This window comes from Hemicordylus capensis, chromosome 6 (genome assembly GCF_027244095.1).
Source record: "Hemicordylus capensis ecotype Gifberg chromosome 6, rHemCap1.1.pri, whole genome shotgun sequence".
Taxonomy (NCBI): domain Eukaryota; kingdom Metazoa; phylum Chordata; class Lepidosauria; order Squamata; family Cordylidae; genus Hemicordylus; species Hemicordylus capensis.
Window position 1 is genome coordinate 27,091,616 of NC_069662.1, and position 15,660 is coordinate 27,107,275.

Consider the following 15,660-nt stretch of genomic DNA (forward strand, 5'->3'; position numbering starts at 1 on the left):
AGGGAAAAGATGAAAAGACAGTACAGCAGGAGAAGCCTCCGCAAAGCGTGGGCTGCAGAAGATTTTTCACAAGCACGTGGAGTAGCGGGCAGTCGAGTTGTTCCCCAAGAAAGATCACACATTCCTGGGGGCAACCAGAAGTTAGGGTGAAAAGATGGCCCCTTGAATACCTGAGCAGTGTAGTGGAAGAGTGGCCCAGCCCCTTCCCCAGGGGTCCACACATGCAGTATCAGCCATACTCATGAGAAAAATGGTCTGGGTTACACCTAGATATTGGTGATATCAACTGGGAAAATAAGCCTCCGGGCATTGGGAGGCTCTCCAGAATGCTCCGTGCACTCCCGCGGGGCATTCTGGGACTTCCGGGGCCAGGAGGCCCCCGAACCCCACTGCCCAAACCGGCTCTGTGATGGAGCCAGTAATCCTGTTTGAAAGGAGGTGGGAGGCAACGTTGCTTTGAAGAGAGATTTGTGAAAGTTCTACAGCTGTTGAACTTCTGCTTGGACAATTACTATAGTAGTAATATTTTGGTGCTTCAGAGGAATGTGTCAGACAGAACTCCATCATGTAGAGGTACATAAAATGATTCTCCTGTACATATTAGCAGGACAGGTGCTGGGGGTGGGATGTGTATGAATGTAAGGAAAGGAACGCTGATGCAAACTTTGAAAGCTCAGCACACTGAAAATCTTGTGACATTGAAACATGAACAATGGCCAGTTTCCCCAGGGAGATATTCCATAATCTGCCTGCCTTCCAGTGCCCGGTGGCCTTTTCTTGCTGTGGATCATTCCAAGCCCATATGTCTCTTGCTATTCCACTAATAAGTCAGCAGAGATTTGGGTTTGCTACCTCCAAACATGTTTATTTCAGCCATGCCACTGTGACATAATTTGAACAGGTGGCTTTCTCTCCCTATAATTATCAATATGTCAGTAATTAAATTCCATTCCTTCTTAAAGCTTTGTTGAAGCTCCAGTGACCACTAGCAAAACTAAGCATCAGGATGGTTATGGGTAGTATAAATAATCCCTCCGCTCCTACAATTCTTACCTGGTGCTCAGGTCTTGGGTCAAGCCAGAAACAATGTTTGATTTCAGCTGATAATTTAGATTTTGTATTCCATGCTCTAGAAAGCTAACTGGGTATGTGGCAATAAAAATCAGACTTGTGCACTCTTGGAGCATCTAAAATTTATATGAAGCGGGGGAAAATCTGTGTCAAAAAATAAATTGGCTTTTCAAATGATACTATTATTCATTTTACTGCTGCAGCTGCTGCCTTATACAGAATACAAGACTCATCGAGCAAAATGCACCATTGGTGACCCCCTGCCTATTCTTCACTGCTATCTTCAAGATGGTGACCACATCATTGGTGGGATGGTTTCTCAGAACATAATGCCTGATCCTCCAATTAATTTTGAAGAACACCCCAATCAGTCATTGGCTTTTGATCATATGTAAGTAGGTCATTTTTCACTTTCTCCCCTATGCATATCAGTCCAGATCATACTGCCCGGTAGACCAGATCTGGAAAATTGAATACAATAGCAATGCACAGGGTGACTGACATTCTGAGCAGTATTAGGAGGACATAATGGGAGCCACATCTCCCATGGTTTATGGTCATGTTTTAAGGGACATATTTTCAAGTGCCACAAAATGCTTCCAAGGCAAGGGGAGGTCATCAGAAATTGCCCTGCAGCAGTGAAGTTAGTCTGGAGGTGTTGTTATTCTGCTCCTCTGGATGCACTGGTCCTTCCTGGCTCACAGTGAGGTCATTCACACAAGTGAAAACTGTGCTCTACCCATGTTTGAGAGCTTTGAAGGCTCCCAATTTTTGGTTGTGTGGAAGCAAGGTGGGAGGAAAACCTAGGTAGCTTTTACTCCTACCTTGCTTCCACACAATTACTTCTGCCCATGTTTTCCTCTTAGGTTGCTTCCACAAAACTGAAAATTGAGAGCACCCATGGCTCCCAAACCTGGGCAGAACAAAGTTTTTGATAGTGTGAATAACTTCGTCTCTGGTCAGCAACCATAAATAAACTGAACCAAACTGAACTGAACTGACCTCATTGTCTGCCAACATATATCTAACATGGATAGTAAAATAAGCATCGATGAGGTATTGCCACAGATGTTCTTGGTGGAGCACAAATTAGTGGCCGAGATCGTACTACAGGCAAAATTACCTGTGATGCAGTATATGTCTCTCTTTGCAGGGTAGTAACTAAGCACTACCAGCATCTGCTGGCCTTGGCTTTTGCTGTGAAGGAGATCAATGAAAACCACCAAATCTTACCTAACATTACCCTGGGCTTCCACATCTATGACAGCTACTTCAAGCCACGGTGGACCTATCAAACCACAATGGAACTTCTCTCCACACAGAACAGATTCATCCCCAACTACCAGTGTGGCATCCAGAACAAGATGGGATCAGTCATTGGCGGTCTTTACTCTGAAATTTCCCTCTGCATGGCAACCATCCTGGGCATCTACAAAGTTCCGCAGGTGGGCTGTATGAGAGCAGAATGGCAACAATAAGTCACCGATGCTTCCCTTTGTCTCTCCAGATGTGATTTTGGTATGGAGACAGAGAGGCCTTGGTTGGCATAAACCTGAAGACTTTTACATGAGGCATACATGTTATATAGCAGGGTCACTTAATTTAAGATTTTACAGGGGTTTCATCTGGAAAGCTTGGTACCTAGGTTGGTCCAAGGTTCCTCTTTTTCAAAGAATAGGGAGTTATTAAATTTATTTGAGAGTCAGTTATATTAGCATAGCTAACAGAGAATTATAGCACAAACCTGTTTGTGTCTACTCAGATAAAGCCCTTCTAATTAAAATGGGCTCACAAGTAAGTGTGCATAGCACTGTCACCTTAGCCAATGACATATGTGGGCATATCTTTCATCATTTACTACACAATTTCAAGTTTTAGAAAGGAAAAAGAGGATATCTCCCTTCTTCACCATCTCTAGAATACAGACCAATGGCTAAAATTTGATGAGTGAAAGTTCATATTTTAAACCTCCGAAAGAAAGGTAGTTAATGAGGAGTCCCAACCCCACCCCACTTTCTACACAAACCCAAAAAGGGTCATTTCCTGAAAGACCAAAACAGTGGTACTAAATTTATTTATTTCTTCTGGAACTGGTTGCAGAATTTTAAATTAATGTGTTTCAGGCTTTTAGCATGATTTCTCTGCACACACACACACACACACACACACAAACAAAGCTCACAAACTATAACTCCAGCAAACAGGAATTTGTCCCCGAAATGTACAGCAACATCATTTTACATGCCACTTCCTGTATTCCATTGATTGGCAACCATGATGGAGAGATTTAGCAGAGAATAAGGTACAGACCAGGAAATAGTACAAAACTAAAAGGTAAAAGAACTTTAAAAGAACACGTTAACAGTTAACCTTTCAATGCATTTACCCTAATGGTGTGCAGTTTTACCATACTTGCAGGAAGAGAAAAACTTTGAATTCTCCTCCTTTATATATTGGAAAATGCTCTTTCAATGGCAGGACATAATTTTTTAATATATAGATAGATAAATGTGCATTGAACACAGAACGACATATAGCTATAAACAGAGTTGATATTTGGAAACAAACATAAAACAGTATGTTTCAAATGTTTCATTTTGAAAATATTTCTTTATCTTTCTTTCATACCTGTCCAATGGTTTTATCTTTCCACAGTTTACATATGGTTCTGTTCCAGTGCATAATGAAAGAGCGGAGCCCCTTTCCTTCTATCAGATGGTCCCAAATGAATCTCACGTGTATGCAGGCTTTCTCCGGCTTCTCTTACATTTTAGATGGACCTGGGTTGGAGTCTTTGCTAAAGATGATGACAATGGGGAAAGGTTTGTGAGGACCATACTTGAAATGTTTCTTAAACGTGACATTTGTTTGGCCTTCTTAGAAAGGGTGAAGGCAAATCAGGTCAATAGCCTGTTTGATGAATTTGAATGGTTGCAGAGGACACATCATGGTGTCATGAACAGCAGTGCCAATGCAGTAATCTTCTATGGAGAAAGTATGACAATGTTGAGATGGTTGCTCTTTATACCAAACTTAATAGGGTTGACAACAAAGCCTAAAGGAAAAGTGTGGCTTATGACAGCCCAGATGGAGCTCACGTCATTGATGTATCAAAGAGGTTGGGATATCCAAACCATCCATGGGGCTCTGTCCTTCACAATACATTCTGGTGAACTCCCAGGTTTCCAAAATTTTCTCCAGATGAGAAGCCCTTTCTTGTCAAAAGAAGATGGCTTTCTCAAGGATTTCTGGGAACAAGCATTTGGCTGTATATTTCCGAATCCAATGGCTAACAATAATGCTGAAGAAACCTGCACGGGGGAGGAAAAACTCAAGGATATTCCTGGGGATTTTTTTGAAATGAGAATAACTGGACAGAGCTACAGCATCTATAATGCTGCTTATGCTGTGGCACATGCTTTACATGCTATGTTGTCACAAGGGACCAAAATCCAGGCAATGATGAATATAGGGAGACTGAATCTGCAACATCACCAGCCATGGCAGGTAATGCTCTGAACAGGTACATGTATTTAAAATGCCTTCTCTTTTCTTCCCATCCCCCTGGCTGCCATAAAATCAGTTTCTCAGCTTCCTTTCTCTACCCACTAGCTATGAGATGGGGCAGTAGCTCAGTGGCAGAGCATCTGTGTTGCATGCAGCAGGTTCAGGTTCAATCTTTGGCTTCTCCAAGTAAGGCTGGGACGGTGTCTTGCCTGAAACCTTTGAGAGCCACTGCCAGTCAGTGTAGACAATATTTAATTTGATGGACAAATGGTCTGACTTTGTATAACGAAGCTTCCTATGTTCCCAAATTCCTACGTTCACATCTCAATGAGGAAAAATGAAAAATGTTCTACTTGGTATTCTGGAGGTCAGCTGCTAGTGGGATTAGATGGAACCAGGCTAGACGGGCTAGTGATCTGATTCAGAAAGGTCTTATGTTGTCTTCTTCTAAACAATTTCTCCCCATGTTTCAATCTAGCTCCATTATTTTCTAAAAAGAGTCTCATTTAACAACAGCGCGGGGTTTAAAGTTTCATTTAACCTGAATGGGGAAGTGGTCGCTGGACTGGATATTATCAACTGGGTCACTTTTCCAAACCAATCCTTTCATAAAATGAAAGTGGGAAGGTTGGATCTCTATGCTCCCAATGATAAAATCTTCACCATTTATGATGATGCCATCATGTGGCACAACAGCTTTAACCAGGTATGGTATCAGTTAATGTGGCTAATGGAACCATTTCGGTGTTGAATGAATGCTGGCTGACATCCTAACAAAGTACTTGTGTAATGAGCAAAGCTGTCATAGTGCAAGAGTTGTGCAAATCCCCCCAAGTAGAGATTTGCCTAATTGCGCAAAAGTGCCCTTTAAAACAAAAGGGATGTGCCACAGTTGTGCATTTTTATGGTAGCACAACACTGATCTAGTAACAAATTCAAAATCTTGCACAAATAGCTAGCACAACAGCTTTGTGCTAGCATGATGTCCTTCCACAGGAACTTCATTGATCAGAATATCAGCCACTGAATCTTATACCTGCTTAGCAAGGTGAATGTCACTGGTCAGCGCTGAGCCCATTTAGAATACGGAATTTATCATGTTTGGTATATACAGGAGAGCCTCATTTTCCGTGGGTTGTTCCATCGCTGTTTCAGCTATTTGCAGTCTGGCTATTAAACACCCAATTTCCATTATTGCAGGAGTGATTTTTTGGCAACCCATGATTCCTGCATGTATGTTGCACACTTTTGGTGTCATTTCCAGTGTCATTTCCAGCTTGGAGGCAGCACTGAACCGCCTCCAGATCAGTTTGAGATCGAACCATCAAACCGGCCCAGTTCGATTCGAACCAGTTTGCCTCAAACTGGTCCATGCACACCCTAGCCCAATTCATTTCTAAGCAGCACACCAGAAGTGCTATGAGGGACAGCGAGAGAGCTCATAGGAACCTTTTGAATAATATCCAGTTCATCTCTATTAGAGACATCCAAAATTGCTGCATCATGGAGAGGGTACAATCTTCATGACATAAAAGTTTATTTTTGATTCTATCAGATGATGACCTTTAGTAAAGTGCAGTTTGTTTTTGGTAGTGATCTCTACTCCACTGTTTTTCAAGTGGAGTTAATGTTGCAGGGGGGTGGGTGGAGTTCTTTCAATATGAGAGCCATTTCCCACAGAATGAACAGACCTTATTTTTTATACTGCCTTCTGTTTAATTCACCTAGGGAATAGTTACTTTCTGTTTTCTAAACACTTCTAGATGGACAGTCAGGAGACTTTAAGATTGGCTGGCTTTTGGAAGATGTGGATAAGTTTGTCACCACAGTGTTGCAAGTTAAATTTTGAGCTTTCGTCTCTTTCGTCTCTTTCTCTCTCTGCTTGGGTACATTTGTTTATGTTGTAATGACCATTGGCTACACAAACAAATTGACTGACTAACTGAGATAGTGCTGTTTCACCAGTATGAATGATTATCCCAAACATTAATACTGTCCAATTCTGTCCAATTTCCTTCCAAAGTGGGGGGCGGGGGATGGTAGCTTTGCTCCTGCATAAGTTGAGCAGGTAGAGAAAAACAGAGACTAAAGATCATCAGAATGTACACCTGTGAACTATCTTTAAAATTCCTCCACACATAAGGACCCCATAGCTAAGAACACAGGTGAGGAAAGGTACTCCAAGGGTCTTGTAACTGCCCTCATAAAAAGTAAATAAAATATTTACCCCTTCCCAGTAGGTGGTGTAGGCCTTGAGCATGGGAGAACCAAACAAGAGATTAATCCAGCAGTGAGTAATCCAGCAGGTATTGTGCATACAAGACCAATTGTTCCATGTTCCATGCTTCAAGTTTGAAGTTTTCCATTGCTTTTGTGCCCACAACCTGTTTGCTTAATGAAATACAATGAAATACAAATCTTCAAACTATTTTCTGAGTGGTATTATTCTACTTTTTTCCACTTATGGACCAGACATTGCCACTTTCTGTGTGTACCAACAGCTGCCACCCTGGTTACTTCAGGAAAAAGCAGGAGGGGAAGGCTTTTTGCTGTTACGATTGCATCCAGTGTCCAGAAGGGAAGATTTCAAACCAACAGGGTAAGCAGTGTAATTCACATGGAACATATACAGCACACCCATGCACATAACAAAGGTGTGTGCATGATTCAGATTTTGCCTACATGTGCGGATACACACATCCACATCCACAGGCTGACATCCTGACTAACAAAGCTATTGCAGAAGGCTATTGTGTTAGTGAGTCACCTTAAGTGGCACAGTGGGGAAATGCTTCACTAACAAGCAGAAGGTTGCTGGTTTGAATCCCTGCTGGTACTATAGCGGGCAGCAGCAATATTGGAAGATGCTGAGAGGCATCAGCTCATACTGCACAGGAGGCGGCAGTGGTAAACCCCTCCGGTATTCTACCAAAAGAAAACAACAGAGCTCTTTGGGCACCAGGAGTCGAAATCGACTTGATGGCTCCCCCAAGCATTCTTCCCCTTGCACAGCAGTGTGCAACTGTAGCACTTCTCATGTGTTTTTAATGGAACTCTTTAGTGGAATCTTTAACTGAACTCTCTTCCCATCTGGTCCTTCTACATACACAGTAGGGTGTTGGCTGTATTTCCCCCAAATGTCAAACATTACAGAAATGTTCCACACTACAGAAATAACAATACTGACCTCATTTTATAAGATGGTTGTAGGCATTACTGAGATAAAATATGTGAAATGCTTTGAATATTCAAAAATTGCCACACAAGTAATGTATATTCCTGTTTTTGTTATTGTTTTTGTTATGATGAAGAGAGTTGTGGCTCTGATGCCACATCAGAATCAACTCTATGGAGTTTCCAAAGCAGTTTCTAATGCAGCATGAGGAATTGCTGTTTCAAGAGAGCAAGTATCGCACCCAAGTGTCCAGTTTCCAAAACCATGGCTATGGATTAGATTAATTAATCTGTGGGATTTATGTCTTCCTATATTCAGCCATCAATCAGAGAACTTGACATAAAATTGAATAGGAATACCATAAAAATAACAATAATCATGCAAAACAAGACAGCACTACCATCAATGGTCACTGCCATGCTATCCTGGATAGAGGACTATTGATCCATTATGGAATATCTGAGGAAACTGAAACTAAGTATTTTCATTTTCCCAGACATGAATGACTGTTCCGAATGTCCAGAAGATCAATATTCAAACAAGGGCCAGAATCTTTGCATTCCTAAGACTATAACATTCTTGTCTTATGAAGAACCTTTAGGATTCACTTTAGCCATCTTGGCCCTTTCCTTTGCTTTGATGACAGCTCTGGTACTTGGAATATTTATAAAGCACCACAACACTCCCATAGTCAAAGCCAACAACCGGAGCCTCACCTACACTCTTCTCATCTCGCTCCTGCTCTGCTTCTTTTGTGCATTGTTGTTCATTGGCCCACCTAAGAAAATGACGTGTCTCCTCCGACAAACCGCTTTTGGCATTGTCTTCTCAGTGGCTGTATCTTGCTTATTGGCAAAAACCATCATGGTGGTTCTGGCTTTCATGGCCACCAAGCCAGGAAGCAGGATGAGGAAGTGGGTAGGGAAAAGACTGGCCATGTCCATTGTCCTTTGCTGTACCTTGATGCAAGCAGGAATTTGTGCGATTTGGCTGGCAACCTCTCCCCCATTCCCAGATACTGACATGCATTCAGTGACTGAAGAAATTGTTTGGGAATGTAATGAGGGATCTGTGACCATGTTTTACTGTATCCTGGGCTATATGGGCTTCCTAGCTATTGTCAGCTTTGCTGCGGCTTTCTTTGCAAGGAAACTTCCAGATAGTTTCAATGAAGCCAAGTTTATCACTTTCAGCATGTTGGTCTTCTGCAGTGTTTGGTTATCATTTGTTCCAGCCTACCTGAGTTCCAAGGGGGAAAACATGGTGGCTGTGGAGATCTTCTCTATTTTAGCATCCAGTGCTGGATTGTTGGTTTGCATCTTTTCCCCCAAATGTTACATAATTTCATTGAGGCCAGAGTTGAACAACAGGGAACAACTAACGAAGGCAAAGCACTAAGAAATTTGTACTGATCCAGGCATCTATGTTAGCATGAATTTAGAATCTTTCTGAGTAGCTCAGCAACCCCATCAAGGAACCTTCAGTTTCCTTTTTTTTAAAAAAAATCCCAGGTCTCTCTCTCAAAAAAATATTGGATTGACAACTAGTTCAATGTAATCAGATCTCGTTAATCACCATTTTCTTATTAAAAATATTTTATTTCCCTTTGATTCCCTCATGGACATATTCCTGGCAAAGGAGGTGAGAGAAGCCAAAAATCACTTTTTCCGAAACTTCAACACATCTAGTTACCTGGGTCCCTGCAATGGCTTTTGCTCCATCCTCATAAGGTTGAATAGTGGGCCAGTATTATTAGATCTAGCACAGGAGTAGTACTACTAGCAGTATTAGAAGTATCAGCAGTAAAAGGGTTTATACCTTGAGGCTATTCACATGGGCTGCTTGTGCGAAGTGCTGGGATTGAAGCCGATCCCAGCGCTGCTCCCCCAGGTAGCCCGGGGTTTTTAATCTGAGCTTTTACCTGGTTAGAAGGGCATGAGCCCCCAGGTGCCCTGCAAGTAGCCCAAGTGGAAGCTGAGCCTGGCACTCTGGGCTCAGTGGGGCTGTGCTGGGATTGGCCTCATTCCCAGAGCTTCACACGAGGGATTCTGAGGAGGACTCCTTCAATGCACCACGTTCCTTGTGCACTGCATTTAGTAGTAACCGGAGACCAGGCTGAATTTCCCAGTCCTCTAGTATTCCCACACTGCCACGAGCATAGATTGTGTGGCCCATGAAGAAAAGAACATCATCTGTGGGGAAGGTAGCAGCTCTCCTGCCTTCACCCCAGCCATCTCTGCCCGCCCTGCTAAGAAGTTTGTCTGAATAAACCTCTTGCCTTTTAGGCACATAAACCTCATGATAAAATTGTGACATTTATCATAAATAAAGTTCATTTATCCTGTTTCCTCCCCTCTTATTTCTGAGTCTGAGTGACATTGTACCACTTTATCATTGAACACAAGCGCGCATTAGGAAAAGCTTGCAAAATGAAAATCACATGTGTGATCACATCAATATTGCTTTTATTGCAGTGTTTTGTAAATACACATGTGCAGATCAGAAACATAGGGAGGCAAATATGAGTGAACTTAAGGAACTGATAGCTGTGGTCAGCTTTAAAAGCGTGGACTCTGTACAAATTTCTGACACAGAAGCTGGAACAATCGATAGCTCTTAATGCATCAGGCACACATTAGCCATATTCAGACATTATAATGTATAACTGTTAGAGGACTGTGCATGGATGAAATTATGGTATGCCATCCAATTCTGATCTGAGCCAAAGAATTCTCAAATTGTGCATCTGGTAATTGTATTGGACTAGATAGAATCATTCAATTGGCCTATGCATGAATGCAAATGTCAGGATCAGGTCTGACCCAATCTAATCCAACCTTTGCAAATACTGCCTTTCTGAATATTTGGGGTCAGGATCGGACCATACTTTAAAACTATTAGATAAGCAACCAGAATACTCATTGTGAAGAAAAGTAACCTAACTCTAGAGAATCACAATGGAAGTGGTGTTACATCAGAGAATCTAAGAGGAAGTGATGTAAAATCAGAAAATTTCAGGAGAAAGTCAGAAATTGGTGGCTTGTATATTAAAAATAGGCTAAAAAACCTTCACAAAACTTTTTAAAAAGGAGATACACATAGGCAGGCAGGCAGAAGGACAATTCAGAGGCATATGTTTTGGGTATTTGGGGCTAGGGCATATTGCTTTGCAGTGGTTCTGCTCCTATCTCTTGCGTAGATTCCAGATGGTGGCGCTTGGTGAATGTTGCTCTTCAAAACAAGAGCAATTATATGGAGTCCCATAGGGTTCTATTCTATCACCATGCTTTCTGATACAGGAGCTATATGAAACCTCTGGGTGAGGTCACCAAACAAGACAGAGGTGCTCATTGTGGGGGTCTGGAATTTGAGGGATAGGATAGCTCTTCCTGTCCTGGATGGGGTTACAATTCCCCAGAAAGAACAAATACACAGTCTGAGAGTTCTCTTGTATCCTGACCTTACCCTAGTATCTCAAGTGAAGACATTGGTCCCATTCACACGAGGTCAAATCAGAGTTTAATGGGGCAGAGGTTGGAATTCCTGTACATCCAAATGCATGAAACAACAGTTTCATACCCCGATAAACCTGTGGTTTCCCTCACCAAACTCTAATGCAAACCTTTGGTATGTAGTGAGTTTTGCCACTCCAGCCTGAGGTTTGGGGGTGGCAGCATTCCATCCGAATTCAGACACCACCATGACTATCATTTTGTGCTGTTTCAGGAAACAAAATCATATAGATCGTGGCCAAGACACACCCAGGAATGCACCAGCTTCATGCCTGCCATGCTTCTCGAAGATCGCCTCTCTGATCACTTCCCCCACCCCCTGTCTCTGAGCTACTCAAACCATTGCGTGGCAACAGGGACACCACCACATCCCATCCTAAGCCTGTCAAATAGAGAAGTCACATGGGGGAATGACCACTTCCCACTGAGTCCCTTGTTCACCCATTCTGAAAATCAGAAGAAAAAGGGGATGTGATGGCATGTCAGACAATATTTGTTTTGCTCTCTGAAAATGAATTGATAAAGAAGTATGTTCTCAAGCACATTTTTTCATGATGGCACCATAGATTCCTGCAAAGATAACATATGCCAGGTCAGTGATTCCCAGGGTTAGGTTTAAAAGGCAGATGTACCCAGGAATTATTAAATGGCTCTACTCTATTTTTTTGTACAATACAATTAGGGAATGGAGGGTGAGCCCCTTCCTCTGGGGTTAACACATTGGGACTCTAGCCTTGCTCATGAGAAGAACCATCCAGCAGGAGCAGTATTGCCTCCAGGAGAACGAGAGATTCCTCCTATGTGATGAGTATGGATGCTGCTCCAGAGGGGGCTGCTCTCTCATGAAAGTGGAAGGCCATGGAGTGAACCATGCACAACTCTTGAGAAGAACCATCCAGATGTGCATGAGGATTAGGCAAAATTGCTAATAATGTGCAATGATAATAATGTGCCCTTCTCCCAAGGACTGCTCTCTCATGAGAGTGAAAAGACATAGAGACAGGCGTGAAAGCCAGGAGGCAGATGCTGCTGAGCCTGTTTGCTTGACACAAGCAAGTTGTGGGGACAGGTAACCTGTTGGCAATAACTCTCCCTGTCTTGGTGACTGCTGTGAAGAATCAGCCCAAGTAGGCTCTGAGTCAGTCTGGCCGCCCATTAAAACAGATCCATTTTTATTTTTGCCTGGCATGGCAACCCTGCTCTCCTGGGATCATTGATAATCAGGGCTCTCATCTCCAGTTATTCTCCACAGCCTCAACCTGCATTTACCACAACTCAGGCCCAAACCCAGGAAATCTGAGAGTGAAGATCTATCCCCACCCTGGTGTTTCCCTAGACTGCTCACCTGGATCCCCAGAATGGTGGCCAACCAGTCACACGGAGCAGCAAATTCTCTTTTGGTTGCACGAAAGGGTTGGAGAGAAGAGTGTTGAAGTCCTTTTATTAACCAGAGTGAATGGGGCCCCCACACAAGCAGGGGGCCATTGATTTGAATGCCCTACCTCATGAGAGCAAAGTCCAATGTAGGACTGAAGGTCTTGAAGCTTTTGGTCCTCCCCAGTGGACTGGCCCTTCTATGAGAGGGGTAATCCCCTGGTGGCAAGCCAACACAGGGGCAGGAGTGTCCCTGGACTGCTTAGCCGGAGTTGGTCATCTCAAGAGCATCCTTGGTCACAGTAGACCATATCCCAGAGTCCTTTGCCCTCCCTCATATACATAATATCTCCTAGGAAGTCATAATGGTCTCTTCCTGGAATAACAGAAAAACAGTGCCCCTCAGAATCCTCCCATTGCCAGCAATTGTGCTTGTACAAAACTGTTTTGGTGTGGGGCTCTGATGAAGGTGACAGTGCAGTTGCTGTCAGAAGAAGGGCTTGTATGCTATGGAAAGGGATTTAAATGTCCTTTCCCGTTCTGATGCCTTGCCCAAAGTCTGGTGACACAAGCCCTATGGAGCTTGCTGGGATGAGGTTTCAGCAGACAAGGAAGAGGGAGGGACTCTCCTATCCTGAAACCTGAGGTTGCCAGGCTGTGGTTGGACGAATGTCTGCAATGCGATCCACAGTTACAAAAATTAACTGTGGGTTTGGCAACCTCCAGTTTCACATTATGTGCGAATGCATCCTATGGCTAAGAATGCTTTACATCAGTTTCATCCGATTTGACAGCTGCATACATTCACTGAAGAAAATGACCATAAAACAGTGGTGCATCAGCAGGTAACCTTCAGGCTCAACTACTGAAATGTGCTCTATGTACGACTACCTTTGTATGTAGTCTGGAAATTTCAAGTAGTTCAAAATGCAGCAGTCAGATTGGGATAACCCACTTCATGCTGTGCCTAATTAGTTGCATTGACTGCCAATAGTTTCTGGGCAAAATACAAAGTGCTGGATATCACCTTTAAAGTCCTAAATGGCTTAGGTCTGGGTTACCTTAGAGGTCACTTTCTCTACATGATCCCCACTGCACATTAAGGTCATCTGGAGAGGCTGACCTTCAGCTCCCTTAGATACATTTTTGGTGACTTGGATCGGGCCTTCTCCACAGTTGTTTTGTTGTTGTTGTTGTTTACACAGTCAGACAGGTGTTATTGACTGGTTTGTTTTATCCAGACATTGTGTCCTTCCAAAGGACCTGGGATGGCTGAATTTTATTGTCAGTGTTGTTGCTGTTATTATTATAGATATCATCACAGAATATAGGTTGTTCCCAGTAAAGTTGCTTTTTGTAATTGGCTGATGGTGATTTCTGTGGCCCCTATGGTGTTATTATTATTATTTCATTCATTCATTCATTCATTCGATTTCTATACCACCCTTCCAAAAATGGCTCAGGGCAGTTTACACAGAGAAATAATAAATAAATAAGATGGATCCCTGTCCCCAAAGGGCTCACAATCTAAAGAGAAACACAAGATAGACACCAGCAACAGTCACTGGAGGTACTGTGCTGGGTGTGGATAGGGCCAGTTACTCTCCCCCTGCTAAATAAAGAGAATCACCATGTTAAAAGGTGCCTCTTTGCCAAGTTAGCAGGGGTAAGCAGTTAGCAGTTAGCAGTTGCTCATAGGCTGTGGAATTTGCTCCCACACTCTGCATTGGTCTTTCAGTTAGATATTGGGCTGGGGAGGGATGTATCCAGGTAGACCTTTAACAGATGCAGCTTCCATAATCACTTCCTAGAGAAGTCCCTGATGAATATCTACCTGATACATCTCTGATTAAGGCAAAGTGAAGGTGCATAAAGACTCATTTCTAAAGCCGTCATCATATACCAGACTGTACAAAGTCTTTACAGTTTATATGGCACAGAAGTTCAGATGGGTGCCTTAACTTGCAATTCCCATTCTTTTTAGAGCATGACTGAAAATATGAAGCACCTTAACTGTCATCTTACACTGAAGGTTTTTGGATTACTGAATAGGTATATACATGCCTACATTGTACACAGATTGTACATGTGTTGAACATAACATGTGAATAGTACTTTTAACTCTGAAATCAAGGAAGCAATTCAGTACTTTGTCTGCTTCCCAGTGTTTGGAGGGCTTGTCTTCTTCTATGTGGCTTGTTCTTCCATTAATCATTTAGGAAAAATTGTGCCTGCCACCTGTGAATATGTTTATTTCAGCAATGGCACAGAGACATCATAACAGATGGCTTTCTCCCCCTATAATTGTGAAAATGACTCTGATTAAATGCTGGTCTATGTGAAAGCTTCTGTGAAAGCCCAGTGACCACATGCAAAACAAAGTATCAGGTCCATGGTGGATTGTATAAATAACCCCGTGTACAATTCAGATCTGGTGCTCCGGGCTAGGGACAGGCAGGATATCATCAGTATGATGTCTACTGATAAATTTGCTTTCATATGCCACATTCCAGAGCAATGAATATGGGCATGATGTGCAGCAATAAAAATGGGCTAGTGCACTCTTATTGATTCTTAACTTTATGTGGAAACAAATTATTCTGCATCCTGAACATAGATTTGCATTTAGTATAATGATAGTCCTGTGTTTACTGCTGCTACAGCTGTGCATGGCTTACAAGACTCATCAAACAGAATGTATCATTGGTGACCCACTTCCTTTGTTTCATAGCTATTTCCAAGCAGGTGACCTCATGATTGGTGGGATGACTTCTCAGATGTTGTTGCCTGCTTTTCAAAGTAACTTTGATGGACACCCCCATCATTCAATCACTGGTGAGCCTCTGTAAGTAGGGCATTTGTCTTACTCTCCAGATTCCATTGTCAGGTAGGCCAGATCTAGAACATGGAATTAGTAAGAGCAGTACATAGACTGATGCTTCCAGCTAGAGCATACATGAAATCACACTTGTCCCTGTCCCATTAATTTGCCATGTGTTTCTGAAAGGTTATCAGAGGGAA

The 15,660-nt window shown here is 42.6% G+C and overlaps 1 protein-coding gene across 7 annotated transcripts in view; it reads left to right on the plus strand.

Moving 5' to 3' along the window:
- The window catches only part of LOC128330042 (vomeronasal type-2 receptor 26-like), an 87,269-nt gene that overhangs the window by 36,492 nt on the left and 35,117 nt on the right, over positions 1-15,660 (plus strand). For 3 of the 7 annotated variants that reach the window (XM_053262198.1, XM_053262197.1, XM_053262195.1), the window contains exons 3-7: positions 1,275-1,462; positions 2,225-2,516; positions 3,727-4,578; positions 7,080-7,177; positions 15,371-15,484. In XM_053262198.1, the coding sequence (XP_053118173.1) occupies positions 1,383-1,462; positions 2,225-2,516; positions 3,727-4,578; positions 7,080-7,177; positions 15,371-15,484 (1,436 nt within the window). In that variant the 5' untranslated portion in view covers positions 1,275-1,382. Of the gene's footprint in view, positions 1-1,274; positions 1,463-2,224; positions 2,517-3,726; positions 4,579-7,050; positions 7,178-11,479; positions 13,632-15,370; positions 15,485-15,660 lie in introns of those variants that run through there. The other 4 variants (XM_053262202.1, XM_053262201.1, XM_053262200.1 and 1 more) reach the window with 4 other exon arrangements.